Source organism: Felis catus, chromosome C1, assembly GCF_018350175.1.
Source record: "Felis catus isolate Fca126 chromosome C1, F.catus_Fca126_mat1.0, whole genome shotgun sequence".
Classification (NCBI taxonomy): domain Eukaryota; kingdom Metazoa; phylum Chordata; class Mammalia; order Carnivora; family Felidae; genus Felis; species Felis catus.
Window position 1 is genome coordinate 56372491 of NC_058375.1, and position 24742 is coordinate 56397232.

The following is a 24742-nucleotide window of genomic DNA, read 5'->3' on the forward strand; positions in this document are numbered from 1 at the left end:
TACAGATGGTATCTGTATTCATTTGACACCGTCTTTATAGCCCGCGACCCCAGGGGCCCCAGGCATAATAAAGCCGTAAGTACAGGTGTTTCCTTTTGAAATACCTGGAGTGTCAGTTAATTAAGTTAACTGTAGACTTACCAGTTTTAGTTTGGCCTTGGTGACACATAATTTTTCATCTTTGTGATGCATAAACCACCATTGCAAACTCTTACTTATTTTCAAAAATAATTCACTTGATATGATGTGCTCAGGAATATTTTTTGGCCAAGAAGAATTTCATAACCATTATTGATTTTAGAACAATGTACAAGCATTCAAGCTACTTAGGGCTGACTTTTTAGCAATGTCTCCAAATGTCACTCTTCTTACTTTAAAGAAGAATATCCTAACTTTATAAAAATTACAGTACTTAGGGCACACTTAAGATGACTTTTAATGAATATAATGGAAGAGGAGAGGAAGTCTTAAGATAGTTCCTGGAAATATGTACCTGCTATCATAACAAAGAGAACCGTTCTGTGTGATGGAGGAGGGGAGGCTGGGATGGGAACTGTCGGTAAAATGGCGTAAGACGGTTCTGATTTTCTTCCACTCTGTTAAGGCGGCGGGTCCCTCAATAAGGGAAGGGCCTTCAAGAGACCCTACTTCCAATGACATACACTGGGAATACTCAGTACTGAATTTTGCTGAAATGGATTCTTGTCAGGACGGGCATGACTGATCTCAAGAAAACAGTCACCTGTATTCCTGGTACACAATGGTACTCGACAGACAGACGGTTGTTGAATGAATATGGACAAAAGTACTGGCATGTGCAGGAATGCAAGTGCAAATCCATGGAAATAGAAAGGGAGGATAGAAACAGTCACTCTAAGAAAATATCAGATGGCAAAGTAAAGAGAAAATATTGCATTCCATAGTAAACAATGATACTTTTACTTAAAAGTAAGACGTCAATGGGTAGTGTTATTTCACTTAAATATTGCTCTCTAACACAGATATTAGCAAAGCTAAGACATTTTAAAATAATAACAAAGATAATGATAGTTGACATTTATTCAAAGCCAATATGTCAGGCACTACAGTAAGAATTTTACATGGAAGAGATCAGTCTTAATAACAGCTTTATGAGGTAGGCAGGTAATATTTCCACTCAACATATGGTAAACTATGCCATAGGGAGGTACGTTATCTCGCCCAAGATTGCTCAGCCAGAAAGTCATGGCTCTGACTCCAAAAGAAGGTATTCTCAACAGTAGGAATATTATTGTAAACAGGGGTGAGTGTGTTAAGTTGGCATATGAAGCCACTATTGCGGAAGACCAAACTTCCTTTGAAAACTCACTTAATTAACCATAATGCACATTATTATACACAGGTTCATATATTCAAATCCATATAGCAATATATACGCACTATATATCCTAGACATAGTAATGTATGGTATAATAAACTGGATATATATGCAAAATACAACTTTACAGTAGAACCACTGAAATGAGAATGCTCATACCATGAGGGGTACCTCAGGTGGCCTGAGGAGCCACAGCAGATTCGTGCCCCTGTCTCATGTCTGCTGTGAGACACATGCACCTTGTTTAGCATGGAGTTGCAGAATTACCCGTACCCATAATTTGTCATCTCTAAATGTATTATTTCCTGCTGAGGGCAAAGAGTTGAATTTGCATAAGTGAGCTGTATACACAGTGTCATTCGACTGTGTGTGCCTGCCCTTCTCCTCCCTCAATTATTCCTGCCTGAGACCTCCTGAGCTCTGAGCACATTCCCACCAACGTGAACCACAGTAAGCAGCCTCAACAGAGCAGGCAGGCCCTGTAAATCCAAAATCTTATTAACGCCAAGGCAGAGAGGTGACACTCACCCTCTTTTAACTTCTGGAGAAAAAAATCAGATAGCCCCCAGTGAAAAAAAAAGAAAAGAAAATCATCTTCCCCCTGCATAAGTCTTGTTTCTAAAAGTCCCTGTTTTTCCTGATTTAACATTTGAACAATTTACTTTTGTGTGAAACCACCCAATTATACCCCTGGAGCCAAGTGAAGGTCAAATCCCTTTACACCCAGTAGTCTTGACAACCAACATTCCACTTAACAACAAGATTTCCAAATCCCAGACACAGGCTCTCTTACTGGAAACATTTCCTCCGTAAGTGACAGAATGAAGTGATCACACACACACACAAAAGAGCCGGGGACAGGCTCTCTGGGAGTTTGCTGCATGTGGCTTGACCTGAATGTCAGGCACCTGGGGGTCCCCTTAGTGAAGGTTGGTGACCTTCTTCCCTGCATTGCACTTCTGTTCCCTACTGTCCGCTACCTCTAAACGGAACGCCTCTTTCTTTTCCAGAGGGAAGGGGCTAAAATACCAGACTGTGATGTACCATCTCTCGGTTGCTATGACTGAGGCCATTAAAATGGCAGGCATTAAAAGACTGCCCCTCAGGACCCAGCTACAAAGCCTCAAGGTCACTGCATTCCACAGCTTCCTGTTAGCCCTTCATTCCTGGCCTCAGAGCTTCAATATCCTGGCGAGATCCCCTCGCATTATATTTCATGGGGCTTAAATGCAAGCTCTCTCAGCAAGCCCGAGAGTATAATGGGAGTTTTAATACATTCCTTTTACCTAAGGCTGGGATCTATTTCAAAAAGTTACCCAATAGGTTTTCTTTCAGGTGAGCTCATTGCTGAGACATTCCAAAATGACATTAAAAAATAAATCCTCTGATGACTATATTAGTACAGTACCTGGGACATTGAGAGTTATGCCTGAAAACGTCTTAGATATCTATAAATAAACCTTAAAAAAATAACCCAGCAGGAGGAATGTGAGGAGCTAATGGAATCCAAAAGAACTCGCTGCTACCCCCTTCGAGTAGAAATCCACTCCGGGCTGACTGTCGCGGCAGATATAAAAAGCCAGCCACAGGCTGGAGCTATGTTAGAAAATACTGGGGCAATGGAATATTAATCTTTTTCTCCAAAGAAAAGCCACAAACTCTGCTCCTTAGAAGAATTGGCCTACCTTGCTGTAAAAAGGTGCGCTATCTAACATATACAAGGCTAAATTCGGGAAACACATAGGTACCTCAAAGATCGGCCAGTTGTCCCTTCTTGACTTCAGGTGGAAGGGACCCTCTGCAGAGGCAGGAGGGTAAGTGGCATGGGGACTGTGGTGGTGTGGCTTCAGCTTTCCAAGGTGGCAGACACATGTTGTTAGGACCAAAAGTGCCCTTTCTTTCTGCCTCCCTGGGAACATATCTTGGGATTGCCTTTCATTCTTCAGTCCAGTTTAACTTGAGGTTCTTTTTCTCCAAGCACACCCTGCTCTCTCGGACTCCCCCAACTGGCCATATTAAGTACCACAGCGCGTTACCGCGGCACTGGGGCTGGACACTTTGGTCACACGAGGGAACTGGCCAAAGGATAAGTCAGGCCTCAGACACCCTTGTTTGAGTCTCAGCTGGTTGAATAAAAAACTCATTCAGAATTTGAAATATTTTTACTGCATTTGGAGTGGCGAGTGAAATTTCCAAGGCTTTATAAACAAACAGTCTGATACAAACACAGCACTGGTGTAGGTCACAGCAGACGTGGTAAGTTGAACTTACGAAAACAGATACGCATATTTGTTTTATTTTTTTTTTTCCACATTCACGTCAGCCTTCAACAGCAACACTAACACTGCCCAGTGGGCAGAGCCCACATGGCTCGAGGGGCTCCTAACTTGGGTCAGAGGTGCCCTTGGGTGTCCTTCCATAAAGTTCAAGAGGTCCATGAACCGGAATGAGAACAATTATATCTTTATTTTCACCCGTTTCTAACTGAAAGTTACCATTTCTCTCATTTATGAATGTAGAAAACAAGTTCCTGTTAATATTAGCACCACTGATAATTCTGCCACCAATAGAAATCATAATTTTGTATCAATCACAATTATAGATATAGATCTGTAATATCTGTAACATATATAATTGCAAATACCTATATATCTGATTCCCTTTGAAGTCCAAAGTTTTTATTTTACTCATTTAAAAACATTCCAAGAAGAAGCCCACAGCCTCCACCAGGTTGCCCAAGGGGGTTGGTCTATGGCACAAAAAAGCACAGGAGCCCCTCTGAGGAAATAAGCTAGCAGAACAAGACAAATCTGCATCCCAAGGCTCTATCTGCACTACTTACATTCTCAGTTTGGGCCAAATACAGAGAGGACAGAACAATTGGCAAAAAAAGAAAAGAAAAAGTCAAAAGGACTGGGTTCTGGTCCCTAACTTACTGAATGTCCTTTGGCCCAATATTTACCCTTTTTTTTTTTTATTCACAAGAGCACAGCTATTCCTGCCCACGATGTGCCAGGCACTCTGCAAATTACTTTGCAAGCATTGCTGCCCGTGATCCTTACAGGCACCTTTTGCAGAACATCCGTTCTACATATAAAAAAATTCAACCTTAGAACTGTGAAATAACCCATCCACAATCCTACCCGGCTGGAAAACAGCACAAATGGGAAATGTCTCTAAGGCCATTCGATTTCATATCTTAGCAACTGGGATAGCAAAACTTACCCTACTTCCCCACAGGATTTTTGCAAAGCTCCAATGAATGACAGAAAGGTAGCATGTCAGATTTAAACAGTACTTTCCACTTTCCAAAACCAGTTACCAATATTTAAACATTATTACCATTATTGAGGTCATCAAGAGAGCAAAAGTTTGAGTTTTGGAAATAACCAGCAGAAAGGTAAGATTCTATCAAGGGGACTTGTGAATTGTATTTCATGTTTAAGTGGCAATATAATTACTGCAAAGAATGGCTGATGGACTGTAAAAGGATCTATGTTAATGCTAGATAAGGATCAAATCAAACTGATACTTGCTTATTGCTGTTCTGCTATAGGGCTTGAAAAGTGTATTCTCAACTAAATGAAATAAGTGCCCTTCCATCTGGCCGCAGGCTTTTAATTTATTCAGCACCTTCTTCTTCCCGTGAGGCTGTACTGAAAGGGAAAATTCTGTCCACCTCTGGCCAGGTGGAATGTCCCTTAAAAAACATGGTCTGAAGAGCTGCCCAGCATTATAGCCTCCCTGCTCCTTCCTCAGCGGCTCTCTAGAATTTTCTATGCAGAATAGAGGCACCTCTCCAGCACATTCTCACCCTGACTGTTCAGGATCCACTTACCTGACTAACGATGAAGAAAATGACAGTCATAGCAGCACAGGCCAAGGTTATCAGCATGAGGAACTTGAACCTGAAAATCAGCCCCTGTTAGGAAGGAGAAAAAGAGTAGCTTAACACACTCCCAGCTGGTACCAATCCTTTTCTCAATATATAAATCTATAAAAAACTAATTTTAAAGAAATCTATAAAACCAAATCCCTAAGAGTGACTAGTAAAATAATTTCACACAGTAACATTTCTCCTGCAGAGGTGAATGTGGCTGAAAAATTTATTGGGCCAAATATTTCTTATGTTCTTATCTCTCATGAAACAGTGATACCAGAGCCTGGGAAAATTATATTCACAGCACGTGGTGAGGCTGCTAATTTCCCTGCTAAGCTGGTTATGCTTCTCTGCAAGGGTTCAAAGTCACCAAATCCAAGTTTTCTGCGGTTGTAATAAAATTCTGCTCCAGTGAACAAAAAGAAATGTGCATATTAATCAACATGAAGTGGATTTGGTTGAATTTTCTCATGTGTCACTCCAGCTCTAGAGACAGGCAAAGCTTCAGCAAGTGCCCAGGGTTTCCTGAGAGCAGGATTTGAGGGAACCTGTGTTTCAGGGAGAGACACCTCTTATTCAGGGGTGCTTAGTTGCAGATCCACTGCATATAAAAACCCTGGGGTTCTGCAGTTTCTGTTTCTTTTCACGGAGGAATTAGGCCCATGTCTCTCCAAGGACAGCCACTTAGGCATGAGTCCAAGGGATCCTTGAAAAATTAAGAATGCGTTGCTTGTATTAGAGATTAGAGGATATTGAGTGTTTTCCCTTGAATGAGATGCATAATATATAAACAGAAATTACCGAATTCTATCTGATCACCTGCTGGATATTTTAGGGGAAATGTAGCCTCTTGGGAGCCTAAAAATCAGATCACCTGGGCTGAAGCCCAGTCTCAAGGCTGATTCTGCCCTAGTCAAATCTCCCATCTAGTATCACCCACATTCCACCCCAAAGCTGAAGAACCTGCTGAACAAGTTCACCCCACAGAAAACTCCAAGATCCACGCAGGCCAGCTAGGTGTTTTCAGGGTCGGATTTAGCCTCTTATTTTGCCCAGAGCTCCTACGTTACATGAGAACCTCTCGATGTGTATTTGAAATAAAGGCTTCTAATCTCCAGGTACAGGTGTGTGGTATGTGTTTACATATCAAGCAGGAGACACTGAGTAACCAGATCCTGCATGAGCCAAGAGATTTGCTCACCTCATAGTGCAGCCGCCGGACTTTGCTCATGGCTGGCAGGCTGGACTGCTTCCCACTGATGTTCCGAAACACCTGAAATACCATGAAGCACAGAAACAGGAAGTAGAGGCAGAGGCAGATGCCAGCCACAATGATGAAGGCCATCTGATGGTTTCCAGTAAAGGAAATGGCAGGCTAGCTGGGGACACAAGCATGTCTCAGCTCTGTTGGCAACAACACCCTCTGTCTCCAAATAGTTGGGCAATTTTCAGGAGGATAAAATATTAACACTGGTATTCTAATGCCAGTGATAGAGATTTTCTTTTTTTTTTTTTTTAATTTTTTTTAAATTTTTTTTTCAATGTTTTTATTTATTTTTGGGACAGAGAGAGACAGAGCATGAATGGGGGAGGGGCAGAGAGAGAGGGAGACACAGAATCGGAAACAGGCTCCAGGCTCCGAGCCATCAGCCCAGAGCCTGACGCGGGGCTCGAACTCACGGACCGCGAGATCGTGACCTGGCTGAAGTCGGACGCTTAACCGACTGCGCCACCCAGGCGCCCCTAGATTTTCTGACACAGAAGTACAACAGAATGGAATGAACCAAATTGCTCTCTGAGGCAAGGAAGAAGAGGAATGGAGTCTTGCTTGTGAGAAATGCAGATCCCAGGGCCCACCTTAGACCTACTAAATCAAAATCTGCCTCTTAAGATCCCCAGGAGATATGTATGTACAATAAATTTGAAAAGCACTAAAATACTGGATATCAGTTGCAAATTACTGATCAGGTAGAATGCTGCATTAAAATCACCTGAAGTGTTAAAATGCAGCCCAGGTTTCACTGAAGATATATGAAATCAGATTTTTCAAGAGCAGGGAAACCAAGAGCAGGGATCAAGTTTAAGAACCACTGGGCTAGTTAGTCCTTGGATTTTTATAAGAGGACTGAGACACCCTGGAATCAGGAAGTGATGGAGTGGCAGATGGGAGCAGCCACAGCAGCTAGAAGGGATGCTGGGCATGGGACCTAAGTCCTTGAAGTAAAACCAGGGAGGAAATTCTGTTTGCAATCTTCTGTTACCACAAGAAAAATCTTGTCAAATGGGACAGGGGGCAGAAGGACAGATGGCCAAATTGGGAGATGAGGGTGGGGGCAGTATATACGTTGAAACTGATCAGGGCAACCCTGAGAACTATCTTTAAAGCTTACCTTGAGAACCACCAAGGCTTGGGGTACACTGAGCTGGCTTGGGAGGCAGGTGACAGGGAGGCTGGCTTGGGAGGCTGGCTTGGGGTACACTGAGCTGGCTTGGGAGGCAGGGCAAGTCCTTTCTGCTCCAACTCTACCCCAAGTTGCATATTTTAAAAAATTTTAACAAGTGTGAACTCAGCATGTATATTTCATTAAGTAATGCATTTAATGCAGTTTCTCCTTCTTCCATAAAGCCAACAGTACCCTGGAATGAGGAAACCTGACATTTTATTTGCTTCCCTGGACCTCCATCATATCTGTACAATGAAAAGGTTGAAGTAGACTTAACATTATGAGTACTTCCCGTGTTGTGCAGCTCACATTTTGGAGAGGAAGGATGGGAGTCATGGTGAGATCAACTCTCTCATCTTTAAGGTAATGATACTACTGAATCAGTTTGCTCACAAAGTTCTTGTGACACTAAGAAGCCCAGATAAACATTATGGCCGAACAAAGCATTATTTACCAGCACGTGACAAGATATTATCCATCAGGAAATAATACAACTCCAGCCTTTCTCCCCACTCCAGAGGAGAGTCTTTTTCTCCCAAAGCTCTTGACATATTATTCAGGAAGATAAAATATTTAAATCCAGCATCCTAAAGGGGATAAGCTAAGACCGTCGCTTCTGCTTCATGAAGATGACTCAGACAGAGTTTACACCAACCAACCAGAAGCGTCGGCAACTCCCCTGGAACTAATCACCTTAGCCTTATCTCCATGCGGTCTCAGAAAGGAATGGCAGCAGCACGTACGCTGGCACACCAAGGTCACTGTGAGAAGTCGCGCACACAGATGACTTTGGAAACGGGCTCTCCCACAGGGGCCCAGATATGAGCCTCTGTGGCTGCAGGGAAAAGCTAGCCATGCCGGAGTCTGCAGTAAACAAGCATATAGATCATTTAGACAGGCTGTGGTAAGACTAGCAACTCTGATCCATCTGCTGTGAGGACGCACTGCAACTTCTTCATTTTGCCTCCTCTCACAGGGCTTAAAAGCAAGCATTCATTCTTCTTCTTATTTGCCTTAATTGCACCGTTATCATTGGTCTGAGGATCAAAGCTCTGGCCGAGCACACATGGAGAACATTAGCAGGACTTAGAAAATCATCTTGAGGGACCAGGTGGCTATGACAAGAAATGAAACCCTGAACCCAGCAAGGAAGGATACAGCCAGCTCTGTTCCAACATCTGTAGTCCAGATACTGTAGAAGGGATTCGTGAGTTGTACCCCTCTACAAAGAAAAACGATATGGAAAGACACAATTAATACAGAGGCAGAGGGGAACTTTCTTTTTACACATTCTTAGTTTCTCACAGCCAGAGGGGTGGGAGCTGTATTTAGACTAAGAAAGGCTGGCAGACTTAAAGAGAAACAGAGTCTGAAGGATAGGGCCAGCACAAATATCTTCCATCTATAAAGGGCTTTGTCTTTGATTTAATCCCAATCTTTATCTGAGGATGTGACCATGTCCAGTGCTTTCACCCCATAGGCTCCCGGCCACCCTTCCCCTCTTTGAATACCTCTAAAGGAGCTGGAGTGGACATAGGGATGCACATGTTAGCCCAGGACCCCACAGGCACCTGCTCACCTCTCACACATATCAAATATGAAGAGGCAGAAAGAGCCAACAGCAATTGGTCCAACTTGCTTCCAATACCCTGCTATGTGATTCCGCTCATGCTGATCCTGAGGAAAACCAAATTGAGAAATGAGACAGGGGAAAGCAAAGCACACAAGTCAGTCATTCAAACACCTGTTGTATATCAAGCATCACGCTAGGCTCTAGGCAGAGGAGAATGAGTAAGACCAAAATCTTTGTTCCAAAGGAGCTCATTGTTATCAGCCCACCCATAGGGGCCCTCACAGCAATAGGAACAGGATGCTATGGGAACCCAAAGAAAGGTCTTGTACCCTCAGCAGTGGAAGATCTATGGTCTGTAAATGGACTCATTCAGAGTTGAATTCCTATGTGACAAAACACTTGTGTTTGATCAGGTGGGTGGTGCCCAGAGGACAAAATAAAAACTCTAAGGCATTAAAATATGTCAAGAGATATATCAATATCTCTCATGGTTAGGATAATAGACATATATTCTCCCTGTCTTCATTAAAATCAAGAGTGGTTCCTCTTGAGAGATACGGAAAGATACCAAGAGACAGAGAATGAAGGAATATAAAGTGAGAAAACAGGGAAAGGCAGAAGACAAATTGTAGCAGCCAGGCTGGAGCCCAGGTGGGAACACTGCACACAACTCACTCTGGGCACTCCACCATGGTAGGCTGGGCTGCTCTACCTGAGTCTCCTGTACTCCTGTCCCTGCTGTGAGGGCTCATTCTCAGTGCATCACTGCTGGAGGGGCCCTTATGGCTACCCCAGCTGTAAGCTAACACCTCTCTCTCCTCTCACTGCTCCTACAAGGGCTGCAAGTCTTCAGAAGCAGTGATCAAACCATTATGGGATTTAAAAACAGTCCACTACTACGAAGCTGATTGTGCCTGACAGGAGGACCAAGCTCCAGCTGGCACATCACCTTAGCCACAACGTGATGACTGCACCATTATTTTTATCCATGGTACCTTCAGTCCCGCCTGAAATATGATTTGATGTCTGTGCAAACTGAGACCAGGGAGGTAATAGGGGTTACTAGGCCACCTGGATAAGTTGCCAGTGGGAAAGAGCCAGGCCCACATTCACTGGGGGTTACCTTGGTCCTGGGGACAAGAAGAGCTGAAGCCAAAGCAGAGGAAATGGTGGTAATTGTTGACATTTGTGTGTTTACTTTCTGTAAAAAATACATCATCTCATTTAAATCTCACAAAACTCTATGCTTTAGGCCTTTAAACTCCATCTTACAGACAAGAAACCTGAAATTCTGAGTGATTAAATCACTTGCCTAAGGCCACCTGGCTAGTTCGTAAGTGGTAGAGTAGGAATCTGAACCAACGGTCTGACTCCAGACCCTTCCTTCTAGTCCCTTCCTTCGTCAGGAGGCTCTTACCATCATGTGCTCGCCACAGAAGATGATCCAGAAGGAGAGAAGCATCGCATAGAAGATGCCCTGTCGGATGTCACCAAACAGCAGCATCCAGGTCCAGTCAAATCCAATGGAAAACCACTCCACCGGGATGTTGATAAAAGTCATGGAAATCCCAAGGGCAAAGATAACTCTGATCATGAGAGAATATCAGGAAAACCACTTTATTCATCTGGGAGGCAGATTTAAAAAAAAAAAAAAAACCCAGTTTTGGGAAATAAGATGTTTCATATTAGGACTGAAGCCATATGATCAGTTTCTTAGCTCTCATTTCTACAGAGATGCAAAATGTCTTATTTTGTTAGCACCACTGCAGAACGAAGGAGTGTTACATTAACATTTTCTATGTAATTGAACCTAACCTCCTTAATGCCCTGAACTTTATTTTGGTACCAAATCAGATTGAGAGCTTCCTACAATGTTTTCCCCCGCCTTTGCCTTCTTAAGCAGACCTCTTTGAACATAATTATCCCCGCTTACCTATTCAGGTAATCATTAACCTGATCATTAAGAACACTCATTATCATCGTTATTATATCCTCAGCAACTAGGAACAAGCATGATTGTTTCAATAATAAATCACTCCAAACAACATGAAATACTTCTTTTAGCTGTGTGTTTAGTTTTTATTTTGTTTTTTCCCTATTGTACTATTAATTGCCACTGCTCTATCAAGTTCATGCGTTTTGTCACTGATTTATTCATACTTCCATTCATACCTATGAAATACAAGGGTTAATTAAGCACAGATGACATACCAGGCATTTTGTTAGGACTAGAGATACCTAAAAGAGTAGCCCTCTTCTACTCAAGGAGATATATGTAGTGGCTGAGCCAAATAAAGTGTGACAAGTGATATGACAGAAGTGTGCACAGGCTGCCACACGGACTTCTAACTTTGGCAGAGACAGAAACCGAGAAGAGCTGGGAGTCAAGATTGGGGAGGTGGAAGGACATTTCAAGCAAAGGGAAAAGCCTGGATGGAGGCACAGAAGCCTGGAACAGCCTGAAGCATTTGGGGATCTGCATGTAGCACATACCAGGAAATGACAGGACGTGACACTAAATAAGTAAAAAAAAAAAAAAAAAAAAAGCTGAATTCATGAAGAAACTTGCCTACCCCATCAGAGAACTTGAAATTTATCTTAAAAGGACTGAGGATCCAATAAGAAGGTTAAACAGTGGAATGATATCATTCATTCATTCATTCAACACATTCATATTTATTGAGTTCCTACTATGTGCCAGTCACTATTCTAGATGCTGGGGATATAGTAGTAAACAACGTAGGCAAAGATCCTGCTCTAACGATGCTTGCATTCAGCAGGGGTGAGAGGATGGGTCTGGGAGGAAAGATAGCAAATAAATATAGAATATAATGAAGAAAAATAAATCAAGGTAAGAAAATGAAGAAAGAAGGAATACTACTTTACATAAGGTGGAGAGGAAAAAGTCTCTAAGATAAGAGACATTATGACAGGGCCTGAAGAAAATGAGGAATTGGGCTACAGAGATATCTAGGAAAGAGCATTTCAGACGAAGAGAACAGCAGTGCAAAGGCCATGGGGTGGGAGCATACCAGGCATGTCCAAGCATCATCAAGGGGGATGGTAAATGGTAGAGAGGATCGGAGATGAAATCAGAGGATTTGAAATGAAAAGCCAACAGAGAGCTTTGAGCAGAGGAGTGACAAGATCTGATTTATACTTGAAAGTGAACACTGGCTGCTATGAGAATAGACTATAGGAAGGACAAGAGTGGAAGCAAGAAGAGCAATTGAGAGGCTATTTCTAGTCATCCAGGTGAGAAATGAGAAGTGAAAGTGAGTTAGATAGACTATGGTGGTAGCAATGGATACGGTGAGATTTCCAGCTGGGTTGGACGAGGGGTGTGAAAAAAAGAAGTAAAGGATGACTCCTACTTCTCTAACCTGAGCAGCTGAAAGGATGGAGCTGCCATTTCCTTCAGTGGGGATGCCTAAGAGAGGGGCAAGTTTGAAGCAGAGAAAATAAAATGTTGTTCTTTGCATGTGTTACATTTTTGTGCAAGTGAAGATGTTAAATAAACAGCTGGAATATTTGGGTTGAGGGCTGAGAGAGGCTGAGGTTGAGGATATAAATTAAGAGTCATCAGAGTGTAGGTGATTTTTAAGACCACAAGACTAGACGACATCACTCTGGGAACAGGCATAGCTAATAAAGAGAAGAGGCCCAAAGACTGAGCACTGGCTCCCAAGTTTAAGAGGTTGAAAAGATGGTTGGAAACAGCACTGGAGACAGTGATGATCAGCAAAGGAGGAGAATAACCATGAGAAGGGTGAAGAAGGCTCTGTGAAGAAAAAGGAAATGACCAATTACATCGAATACTGGTGATGAGTCAAGTGAGAACTGAGAAGTGACCATTGGATTTAGAATGTGAAGGTCACTGGAGATCCTGTCAAGAGCAGTTTTACTGAGGGGTGGAATGGGCCCAAGAAAGAACAGGTGGAGGAGATATACGGACAAAATTTTTGAGGAGTTTTGATATGAAGAGGAGTAAAGAGACGGTGTGGTGGCTTCAGGGGGAAATAGGAAAATCAAGAGTTTTGTCTAAGAATGTGAAATGGTATAGTGTGTTTGCATGTTAATGGGAATAATCTAGCAGAAAGGAAAAGTCAGTAATGTGGGACAGAAAGGGGATATATCTACGAGCATATCATCTTTATGGAGGTGAGAGGGTTGGGCTTCGGAGCAAGGCAGTTTGTCCACAGTGACAGAGAGAAGTATCTGACTCAGACCACGGGAATGAAGAGCAAAGACAGAATAGAGAAACAGAAATGTGAGAGAGGTTTAATCCTTAGGATTTAATAATAAGTTGCGTGTGAAAGCTGAAGGAGTAAAAAGAGTCTAGGATGATTCCTGGTCTAATCACCTGCCTAAGTACCACAATGACCACTTGAACTAAACCCCAGCAAAACCAGGACCATGGCAGGCAGATCTAGAATGCCAGTGTTCTTTAAGAGTGCTCTTAAATCAGTTCTTACTTTTCTAGAAGCACTGGGGGTCGGGACATCATAGTGATCCTCCTCCAATACCACACCATAATGATGAAGATGCTGGGCGTAAGGAAGGTCTTCATTGCAAACCACACCTTGGTGAAGCCTCCATTTTGATGGATTCCCTAGGCAAAGACCAATCATAATTTTGAAGGTGACTATATCTTAGTGTTATTTTCTCCCAGAAAACGCATTTTGGGGAGAAGTGAAAAGAGATCTTTTCTGCTGAACTGTCAAGATCAAGAGCTTTAATATTCATAGCATGTACCCTCTTCACCCTTCCCCTGCCCCCTCCTCAGGCACTGTAAGAAATCTAAATAAAAGGCAAAAAAAATGGACCCACTCTATACAAAGGGAATCACTAAGAGCATGATTAAAGATTTTTCTGTGAGACTTTTTTATTGAAAAATTGGAGCTATTTTAAGATAGCTCCCAAAATGTTGGGACAGTAAAATGTGTTAAGGTAAATCTATACAGTGGAATGCTACACAGTATTGCAAAGTATATTTATATTATATTCACAATATACTATTAAACAAAAAAAAAAAAGCAAGGAACAAAGAAGTCAGTTGAGTATGACTTTTTTTTGTTTGGAAAAACTATATGCATGTATCTTTCTATCTGTATAGAAAAAGTCTGTAGGGATATACATCAAAACCTCAACAGTGATTATTTCTCTAGATATTATGGGCAATTTTTATGTTATTTTTTGTGTTTACTTTTGCTTCCTAATTTTCTACAATAAATGTGCATTTCTTATGTGACTTTTTTAGATAAAGAAGACTCTTGGTCCATGTTCTATTTTTTTTTTTTTTTGCCTGTTAAAAAAATAAAATGGAAAGAACCTAAAAAACACCATTGCTACCTTTAACATTTGTGCTTGAAATAAACTTAAAAAAGAAAAAAAAAAGAAAAAAGAAAAGAAAGAGAAGGGGGGTGCCTGGGTGGCTCAGTTGGTTAAGCATCTGACTTTTGGTTTTGGCTCAGGTCATGATCTCACAGTTTGCGAGTTTGAGCCCCACATAGGGTGCTGTGCTGACAGCGTGGAGCCTGTTTGGGATTCTCTTTCTCCCTCTCTGCCCCTCCACTGCTCTCCCTCTCAAAACAAATAAATAAACTTAAAAAAAAAAAAAAGAAACATTTGTCCTTGCAAGGTGAGACGTATAAAGAAAAATTACTTTTATCTTGGTATTATTACACAATCATGACCATTATAATAAAATCTTAAATGGGTACAATAACTGCATTACTTTCCATTTCTGTAATCTCTCATGTCAATTTAAATCTCAGCCATCATTTCTATTTCTCAGGTGACGCAGTGGGCACACGGAGATTCCAAGGGTGAGATAGAGTTACTTTCCAACACACATGCTCACAAACCACCATTCTGAGCTGGTGTTCTAATGTCACATGCTGCCTGGACCCAGTAGATTCACTTACCACCAACTGAATATCCTTTATTTCCCCAATTCCAACATTGATTTTCTTCTTCTCATTCACAGGCAGCCGGATGTTCAGAAGGTAGTACTTATGAGCTACAGACCCGATTTCCATAAAAGGAAGGACATCACATTCATAGTAACGACCCTCATACTCTGGGGTCTGGAAGAAGAGCAGAGAGTTTGAGACAGAATCACTATTTCCAACAGACCATGTCTAAATTGCCTTACCTTCGCCTCATATCACCAATGCTGAAAAGCTAATGCTTAAAGGTATACCTCAGAGCTACAGATAATAGGGCACACTGGAGGCTTGGTATCCAATGGCTGCTCCCTCCACCCCCCCCCCCCAAAAAAGACCCAGCCACATTTGAAGTGGAACCAGAAAATTTTAGATAAAAAACAGAAATCTCCTCTCTTAGCAAACACTTTCTCAGTTCTTCAATCCGCATTAAGCTTCACATCAGAATAACCTGGTCTACCAGGCCTATAAGGGCTTTTTATTTGCAGCACATCATGGGAGACCACTACTATTCCGTGACTGTTGGCTGCATGGAACAGTCAACTTCTGAAATGTTCATCACACTCTTGGATGCCAAGAGTAATTATTTTCACGGCTTTTGCCTGAAGCCACAAGAAGGTGAAAATATCTTCCTTTTATTGATTTGATAGAAAAAGAAGCAAGTCAAGGAACACTTAGAATTTGGGGAAGATAGGGGCGCCTGGGTGGCGCAGTCGGTTAAGCGTCCGACTTCAGCCAGGTCAAGATCTCGCGGTCCGGGAGTTCGAGCCCCGCGTCGGGCTCTGGGCTGATGACGGCTCAGAGCCTGGAGCCTGTTACCGATTCTGTGTCTCCCTGTCTCTCTGCCCCTCCCCCAGTCATGCTCTGTCCCAAAAATAAATAAACGTTGAAAAAAAAATTAAAGAAAAAAAAAAAGAATTTGGGGAAGATAGAAGGGATAAAAGGTAATAATGGGATTAGGTTGTCAGAGGTGCCAACTTGGAATTTTCTGCCTCTGAAGCTTCCTAACTGCCCAAGAGGTTAGATGGCAGAAGGGAGCAGAAATTTTAATTAAGCCAAATTTAGCCCCATTTCTAGAAAAGCCTCTTGGACTTCCTGCCAATGATTGAAGAGCTACTGCTCAGAAAGCATGGTTGTGAGACATTAAAGAGTAGGGGTGCAGGTTGCTTTTGAAAACTAAATTCTGCTCTACCTCACCAGGACTCCTGGCTATGTGGCCCTGCTGAGGGGTCAGGGTAGGGGAGTAAATATGGGCATGTAGAGGCATCAGCTTTAGTAGCTAGGGACTTTTCCCTGATAAAAGAGATGAGTGTCTGCCATCGATGTAGGGTTTATATGCCAGCTTCAGTATTTTCCTGCTGTACACCTCTTAACCAAGTGATAGGGAAGACCTAATTCGCTGTTCCTAAGCCTATATTCTCAGGACCAACATAATTTTTTTGTATATCTTTAGAGTAAAAAGTCCAGTGGAGAAATCAGAAGGAAGATAACAAGTGATCCACAATCCGACTGGTGTATGAAGAGTCTCTCACCCTTTGGTGATCTTGGAGAATTCTTTATTGGACAGAGCTTAGAGTGCAATAAACAGAATTTTGTATAGAGACAGAGACAAAAGTAGAGGTACAGTAGGCTAATATCTGGCTTTTATGCTCCCACTCTTCCCTTCCTCACTCATAGCAGACATTACAAATCAATCATAATAGTCTTTCATCCACTAAGGTTTGAAGGATTCTTTCAGAACTATTCGTTGACTTGGCTTATGAGATTTAAAACAATTCTTCTGTCGAAAGCTTTTTGCTTCTTTTCCAAACTTCAGTTGCAGACTGGATGATTCTTCTTATGTAGATTCCTTCTCTCCTCTCTACTCCTTTCCTTTACACTTATAAATCAGGGCAAGTACTGGGGCTCTGCAGGAACTACCCTGCTCAAATTTGGCCTCAGATTAATCCACACTGAAGAAGTTAATTATCCTCTATGTTAACGGCAAGAAAGAATTTTCTTATGTGCTTTCCTTCAGGGTCTTGTTTTATTTCTAGAAATTGAGGTTTTGAGAGGGAAGGGAACAAAACTATTACTTAGTCTATTGCCACTGACTTGATTGTATTTCTCGCCCAAGGTCCCAAAGTAGTAGCAGTACTGGGTTGGGGGACATAGGTCTTCCAAATCCAGCCTCTAACTCTGATGGGGAAGGGGACCCTCAAGTACAGCAGGGAGAAAACAGTGATGTTGCTCCAGACATGTACTGAGGCATGTGTCTGTGGTAGGGAAGGCACTGAACGTCACGTCAGGAGACTTCTGTTCTAGCCCTGATCTGGCCCCCTGCTGGATTCCTTGAGAAGGTCATCTGCCTCATTCAGCCTCACTTTCCTCCTAAGTAAAACAAGATCTCCAGGGGTTCCTTCTAATTTCCCATTCACGGTTCTCTCAGTGTCCTCCACTTCCTCGTCCTTATAGAGAGGGTAACACTACCACTTCATGAGACAAATTTACCTTCAACAAATTAGGCACACCAGATTCTGGGATCTTGGCCTGGTCTACCTGTCTCCGAGACAAATTCACTGTCTCCTGTTGGGAACTTATCCTTATGCACCAAGGTTCTGCCTCTGCCAGTATTTAGGGCATTTAGGAAGAAAGGCACTCTCCCCCCCTTCCTTTCCCCATCCCCCTTAGGCCTCCCCCAACTCCAGCATGAGACTGGCTAATTAGGACAAATTACAGCAGGTGGCAACTTGACTTTTTTTTTTTTCCCAATTCACAATCCACCAGGGACTAAAAAGCTTTAAAGCAATTTCTCATTTAATCTTCAGACTCAAGACTAAATTTCACTGCAATCAAAAAGCAGAGATTTGATGATTCATTTCCTTCACACTTTTCAAGGTTTAATATCTTTCTTGAAAGGGATCAACACATCCTAAAGATAATTAAGCAGCCATCATTAAGAAGCAGTTCCAGGCTTCTTAATGACCTCCCCCTCACTCTGCTTCTCAGCACCCTCCAAGTGTGTAAGTGAGGCAAGAAATGACTTTTCCCTTTTCTGAGGATGAAATTCCATACCCCAAAGCTTCATATACTTGAGCTTAGATATCCAACCAGTCTCACCTCTGAAAGATGCAATCAACTTGCAGTGACAGAAAGGTTTTAATTAATTTTTCCCACTGCATATAAAGATTTGAAAATGTCAGATATTCCTCTCTCCTGCTACCTCAGGTTTCTCTCTACCATTCATTTTCACCTACAGATTACCCCCAAGTACCTACCCCAAACAACTCCAGATGATTTTTTTAGGGGATGGCACTACGTTTGGCAGACAGCAGAGGGTCTAGGGCAGTGACATTTAAACTTCATGAAACTGCAGGAGTTGAAATCCTGTTAAAACACAGATTCCTTGGTCCTATACCCTGAGATTTTGACTTACTAGGTTTTGGGTGTGAACCAGGCCTGGGAATCTGCCTTTCCTACAAGCTCCGAGGTCATACTGGTGTTGCTGGTCCTCAGACCACACTTTCTGTAGTTCTGGTCTAGGGAACCCGGGGAAGGGAGAGTTCATAAATACCAGGTTCCCCTATACATAGGGTGTGTGGGTTGCCCACAACAGTCCTGGTGGCCCACCTGGTGAAACCTCCTCTTTCATTCCCAAACATATCCCAGAGAGGATATGAAATAGTAAGGTCACCCTGCTTGTGTCCACCATCTCATTTAATCCTTATAAAGAAACCCAAAGCAGCTATTATTATCCCACTTTGCAGATGAGAAAATTAAGCTTGGACAGATTAAGTACGTTTGCCTAAGGCCATGCAGTCAGTAAGTGATACAGCCTGGAACTGAAGCCAAGTGTGTTTTGTTCCAAATCCACACTTTTAACTAAATGGTAATACTATGAACCTGCCCTTCCCCATCTTACTCCTCTTCAGTGTAGGGTGGACAGCTGGGGCATGATACCCAGAAGCTTCAACCTACCATGCCTACCATTCATTCCACAGGACACCCCATCTTTGCAGCGATAGCCAAAAGTGAGGCCAGGAAAGGCCAATGCTAGGAGAGAAGAAGTACCAAACTGATCGATGAAGCAGGTATTACAAAGCTGCCCAAGTCCTTTAAAAGCAACTGATCCGAAGATGCCAGATGATGCAATCAAGAATGTGTTTCAGTGCTGTTGGGTCTCTCATGCACTTCACACAGAAAAAATGAGACAATTTCTGTACCTGAAGGGACATCAGACGTCACCTAGCTGATGGTGCTCCATGTCAATACCCTTAAGGAATGTAACCATGAGTGACAATAACCATGGCTCCATTTCATCTTCACAGAAACTTTAGTCAGTACGGGCAGGGGAGTCAGAACCTGGGAAGGTGTGTGTGAGGACAGCACTTGGCAATGAAAAGGGCCCCTGGCTAACTGTGACCTGGTCCTTATACCATCAAATCCTACTATCCTTTGAGGGTCACTGAGTCAATCTTTGCATTTTCATTTATGAGGAATCATAAAATTAAAGGCCTTTGCCCAAAACAAAATGTCTCCTTATTTTCAATGCAGGAGAGTAACCTCCCTCCTATGGGCGGTTGAAAGAGTCCTCCTGGATGAACCAGAGAAGGGAGAGCCTTAAAAATGGGTTAGAAGACCCAGGTCTCAAATGAAATTAGGTTTCCTCCCTCAGGGCCTCTTTTTGTATGTGGTATTCACTGGGATTTTTAGTCTTTGTACCTGCACATTAACTCTGGCAACAAAGGAATGCCTAAGAATCAGAGAAGCAGACACAAGCATTGATCCAATATGAACAGATTCTCACACCTCAAAATAACTTAGAAACATTCTTCAGACACTCTCAGTGCTTAAGAACCAAGGGTTTATTTGTATGGAGCGATTTCAGAGAAACAACCACATCACTTCAAACAGACATTCTTTCTTCTGTTCCTTCTTCCTGAACAGGGACATACAATCACCACATTGCCCTTTTCTCTACTAAGACAAAGGATGACGACTAACCTCTGTGGGTCATTCATACTAAGGAACATACCTGTGAGCTGTAAAGTAAATCTTCCCACATACCTGGAACCCAAATAAAAACCCTATCAACTTAGACACCAAGGCATCCTACCTTGGGAGATGTGAAGGTACATTTGAGTTTCCGGGGCACTCTCTCATGGGCCATTTCAGTCCATTCAGCAAACATATCATCACGGTAAGCCAGGGACACATCCATGGATACTTCTGCATTTTCTCCTGCAAGAGAAAGGATGCACAATTCAGAAATGGCATCTGGGAAGGTATTTTGGAAACAGTTCAAAAATTCTCATAGGCTCTGCCATGGAAACGAAGACAAAACAATATATATTCATTTCTCTCAAACTCCAGATCCAAGTCTCCAAATCTGAAACTTAAAAGTCATAGGGTGAATGTTGAAGTTGGATGCTCGGTCCCTTCCTTAACCTCTCTGCCAAAGAGTCAAACAGCTTTCATGTAAACTCCTCCAGAGACAGGGGTCTAACTCTCTGCGAAGCAGCTCAAGTGGTCAGATTGTGACTCATGATCAGCACTTATCTTCCTGAGACTTGCAACACAGGTCCTAGGCCTGCCCAGAGGAGTTACATGGAACGTGAGGTCCTTCTTCCACAGAAGTGCCTTAGGTACCTGAAACCCATACTTCATCTGCCTGTGTTTTCTCTCCTATCTGATAAAAATAACCACCGCTCAGAGACATGATTTAAGTACGCTCTGTGCTGCCTTTGTAACACACTCTAGTCTCAAGGCATCTTTCTTAAAATTACTCCCAAAGAAGTTCTCAAAAATGGGATCTTTTATTTCTTAAAAACTCAAAACCCCTTCTGCAAATGGAGGGGAAAGTTAACGTAAAAGATGAAGGATTTTTCCAAAATTAAAGACTTACATATGCACAGATAAGAATATAATAATAAGCACATCATTGTGCAAATGAATATTCACATGTACTTCCATATCAGTAAGAACCATAAATGGGTTTAACTCACCACAGAACTCACTAAGGAGACGAGATGAATAAAAATTGCATCTATCCGTTATGTCTGTCTTAAACTGTGCCGAGCAAGTTCAAGAACAGGAGAGTCTTAATTGGGGGAAAAAAACCACGCAGATCACATTTCCAAAATGACTGGAGAACCAGCTTTCACTGGCATTATGAGATGGGGTTCAATTCTAGGCTCTAGAAACAGATGATAACTGCTGTTTGGAAAATTAGGGCTTTCCATCCACTGGCCCAGTGTGACCTGAAGCCAATCTGACAATGTGAACCCCAAGTTCTCTGAAATCCAGAAAGAGAAAGAAAGAATGCAAGAAAGGAGGGATCTGAGGCCATCTGGACGTAGATGAAACCCTCAATGAACACCAGTGCCCTGCTACTTTCTTAGTACTATTTAAATTCTCAAACATGGTGAATTGGCCATTCCTATTTTCCTCCTCTCCCTCCTGAAATGCCACAGAACACAGTAAAGGAATTCAAAGGATATTAAATCACAAGGGGAAAAAGTGGTAATGACACGAGCAGATCAGGGATTGCAGCAACTTTAAAAAAAATGAAAGATACATGAAATAGGGCTTCCTGACAGCCAGAGAGAGGGGCACAGCCTAAACTGCAACAGAAGGGCTACTGTGGGAAAGTGAGCCATTATGTCCAGTAGCCCCCCAAGGAACTCAAAATTTGAAAACACCAGTGTTGCAGAAGACAGGTGAGGCATGCTGCCGACAACAGGGTAACCGGCTCAAAGTTTGTACACAAAATCATTGGATCTCCAGGTCTTCTATATCTGCCTGTCTCTGCACAGTTTGAGGAGAAACTCTGGACTTGGAGACACCACGCAGTGCAGAGACTCAGGGCTGAAAACAGGGAAGTACAAGTCTCTACATAAGAAACTATGCGATACCCAGCTTGACAGAAAAAATGCTTACAGAGTTTGTATGTCCTCTTGGTTGGGGCTCAAGCTGGCCACAGCTGCTCCTTGCTTGACAGCCTCAGTGGTCAGCAGAATGAACTGGCCAGAGCTCTCATATTAGACACCAAGCTTTTTCATCCTTTTCATTTCTTTTTTTTTTTTCCTAAAGTTTATTTATTTACTTTGAAAAAGAGCACGAGCAAGTGGAGGAGGGGCAGAGAGGGAGGGAGACAGAATCCTAAGTAGGCTCTACACTGACAATGCAGAGCCTGATGCAGGGCTTGAACCCACGAACTGTGAGATCATGACCTGAGCTGAAATCAAGAGTCGGACGCTTAGCCAGCTGGGCCACCCAGGCGCCCCTACATCCTTTCATTTCTAAATTGGGACTTTCAGCTATATTGTGTTGAAAGAACACTTCCAGAACCACAGGACTCAAGAGTATAAATGTGAAAAGCTGTAAAAGAAGATATCAGTCCACATACTGGGCTTCTTGGGGCCCCAGGGTTCAGAGTAGCACTGGCCTTAGATATTGGCAGGAAGGGCCCTTAATTTGGGATCCAAATTTTAAAGGGCCCTACTGTCTGGCCCTCTTTCTAACTATTCCCTTTCTCACAGGAAGAGAAACCCTCAAGTGAAAGGGACATGCCCACCGAGGGCCTAAACCCCTTACCCCTACTTTTAGAATATGCTTGGGGCTCCTGGGTGGCTCAGTCGGTTAAACAGCCGACTTCAGCTCAGGTCATGATCTCGTGATCCATGGGTTCGAGCCCCGCATTGGGCTTTGTGCTGATGGCTCAGAGCCTGGAGCCTGCTTCAGATTCTATGTCTCTCCCTCTCTCTGCCCCTCTCATACTCATGCTCTGTCTCTGTCTGTCTCTCAATAATAAATTTAAAAAGTTAAAAAAAATTAGAATATGCTCCAAGAACTCAGGACCCCAGAATACCCTACCCTGATAGCTCTGAGCCTATCTCCATGGCCTTGGTGGGGGGGACTTCCCCAGATCTGGCCTCCTAAGGGGAACTATACAACCACTTGCTCACCCCCTGGGCTCAGGAGTGGTCAAAGGCTACTCTTTGTAGGATACAGTCAGAGATGGAGCAAGGAGGTTGGGGTGTCCAAACACATAACACTCAAAGCTCCTTTTCTGTAGGGGATGGAGCCAGGGGTGGAAAGAAAAGGCATTTAGGGGCCCACAACTTCTTGGTCAGTCCCATTTTGGCACAGAATTCCAAGAAGTGGAAGAATCCGAAATTCAAACCTGGCTTTCCAGTGCATTATGAAGGCAAATGTTATAATCAGATAGTAGAACTTAACTTGGCTTAACAATTTGTTGGCCTGATTTATCACTTTTAGGTATTTAGACATATGACAGCTATGCTTTCTTAGGCACTCTTGCCTTGGGCCCAAATGTTAGGGGTGAGCTTCATCAGAACAGGTGCCTCAGGGAGAGGGAAGGCCAGACAGACTCACCTCCTGGCCTTCTCCCAGCTTTAAGAGTTATTCCCATCTGTTGGGAATCCCTAAAGGAAAAACTGTTTTAAAGTACGCTGTTAAAAGCAAACAAATTTTAAACACTGCTTTCATGTCTGATTACTCCGTATTTAAGCCCATATGACTTCCGCGCTTTCATTTAAATGATATCATTTAATGTTCCCAACAAACTCTATGAAGTGGGGCACAGATATTTCCTTTTGATTAGTGAATTAGCTGAGGTCCTCAGGTATTAAGTAATTTGCCTAAAATCATACTGTTGTTGGTAATGGGAGGGAGACAACCATTTTCAAATTGCCTTAAAACACAATTATCTTTTTTTTACATTGCTTAGAGAAGACTGACTACTTGGTATTAAAAGTAGCCCATCAAACTAGTCACAAAAGATGAATAAGTAAGTCTTCAGCAAAAACACAGGCTCTAAGCAGACACCCTCTCCTTGACGCCTGGCATCCATCCTGTGCGTAAGAGGTTAGAAATTTCCCAAGAATACATGGCTAGTAAATGACAGAGTTGGGACTTAAACCTGGGTCTGGGTCACCCCGAAACCCCACTACCCTCAAGTACCTTTGTTGGTAGAAAACAGCAGACTTCAAAAGAAACCTAACAGGGGGCACATGGCTGGCTCAGTTGGCAGACGGTGTAACTCTTGATCTCAGGGTCCAGAGTTCAAGCCCCAAGTTGAGCGTAGAGCTTACTTTAAAAACAAACAAAATGAAACTTGACACCTGAATCAAGCACACTGCGGTAACACGGGCTACTCAACTCTAACCAAACAGCCTTTGCAGCTTTCTACGGGAGAGAAATAGGTAGTGCTTTGGAGGCCATGAGCATGGCTTGCAGCGTGTCTGGAATTCTCTCATCTGAGCTACACAGCGCCGTTTCAGAAACCTGACTGGGGAAGTGTGACATGCCCTAAGAACGTGATGTGACGTGACACGATGGAGCTGGAAGCCTGGGGCCAGCTAAGTTCATGTTGTAGTCTGCCCCTAACCACATGGGAGATCAGGGACAGGGTGGGTCTGGATGTGGCACTAAGCCCGTCTGTTGGAGGCGGACGCCGGTAGCTCCAGACCACAGCCATCATGAAGCAGTACAGGTCGGTCTCACCAGACCTTCTGCTTTTTTCAAGACAAAGCAGAA

The 24742-nt window shown here is 42.9% G+C and overlaps 1 protein-coding gene across 3 annotated transcripts in view; it reads right to left on the minus strand.

The window, feature by feature from the left end:
* WLS (Wnt ligand secretion mediator) overlaps positions 1 to 24742 on the minus strand; it is a 101605-nt gene that overhangs the window by 12544 nt on the left and 64319 nt on the right. For 2 of the 3 annotated variants that reach the window (XM_045035998.1, XR_006584378.1), the window contains exons 3-11: positions 20298 to 20422; positions 15182 to 15343; positions 13730 to 13866; positions 10672 to 10840; positions 10378 to 10455; positions 9261 to 9358; positions 8840 to 8903; positions 6439 to 6582; positions 5196 to 5279 (exon numbers count right to left, since the gene is read on the minus strand). In XM_045035998.1, coding sequence (XP_044891933.1) covers positions 5196 to 5279; positions 6439 to 6582; positions 8840 to 8903; positions 9261 to 9358; positions 10378 to 10455; positions 10672 to 10840; positions 13730 to 13866; positions 15182 to 15343; positions 20298 to 20422 — 1061 coding nt within the window. The remainder of the gene's footprint in view (positions 1 to 5195; positions 5280 to 6438; positions 6583 to 8839; positions 8904 to 9260; positions 9359 to 10377; positions 10456 to 10671; positions 10841 to 13729; positions 13867 to 15181; positions 15344 to 20297; positions 20423 to 24742) is intronic. The other variant, XM_003990178.6, reaches the window with a different exon arrangement.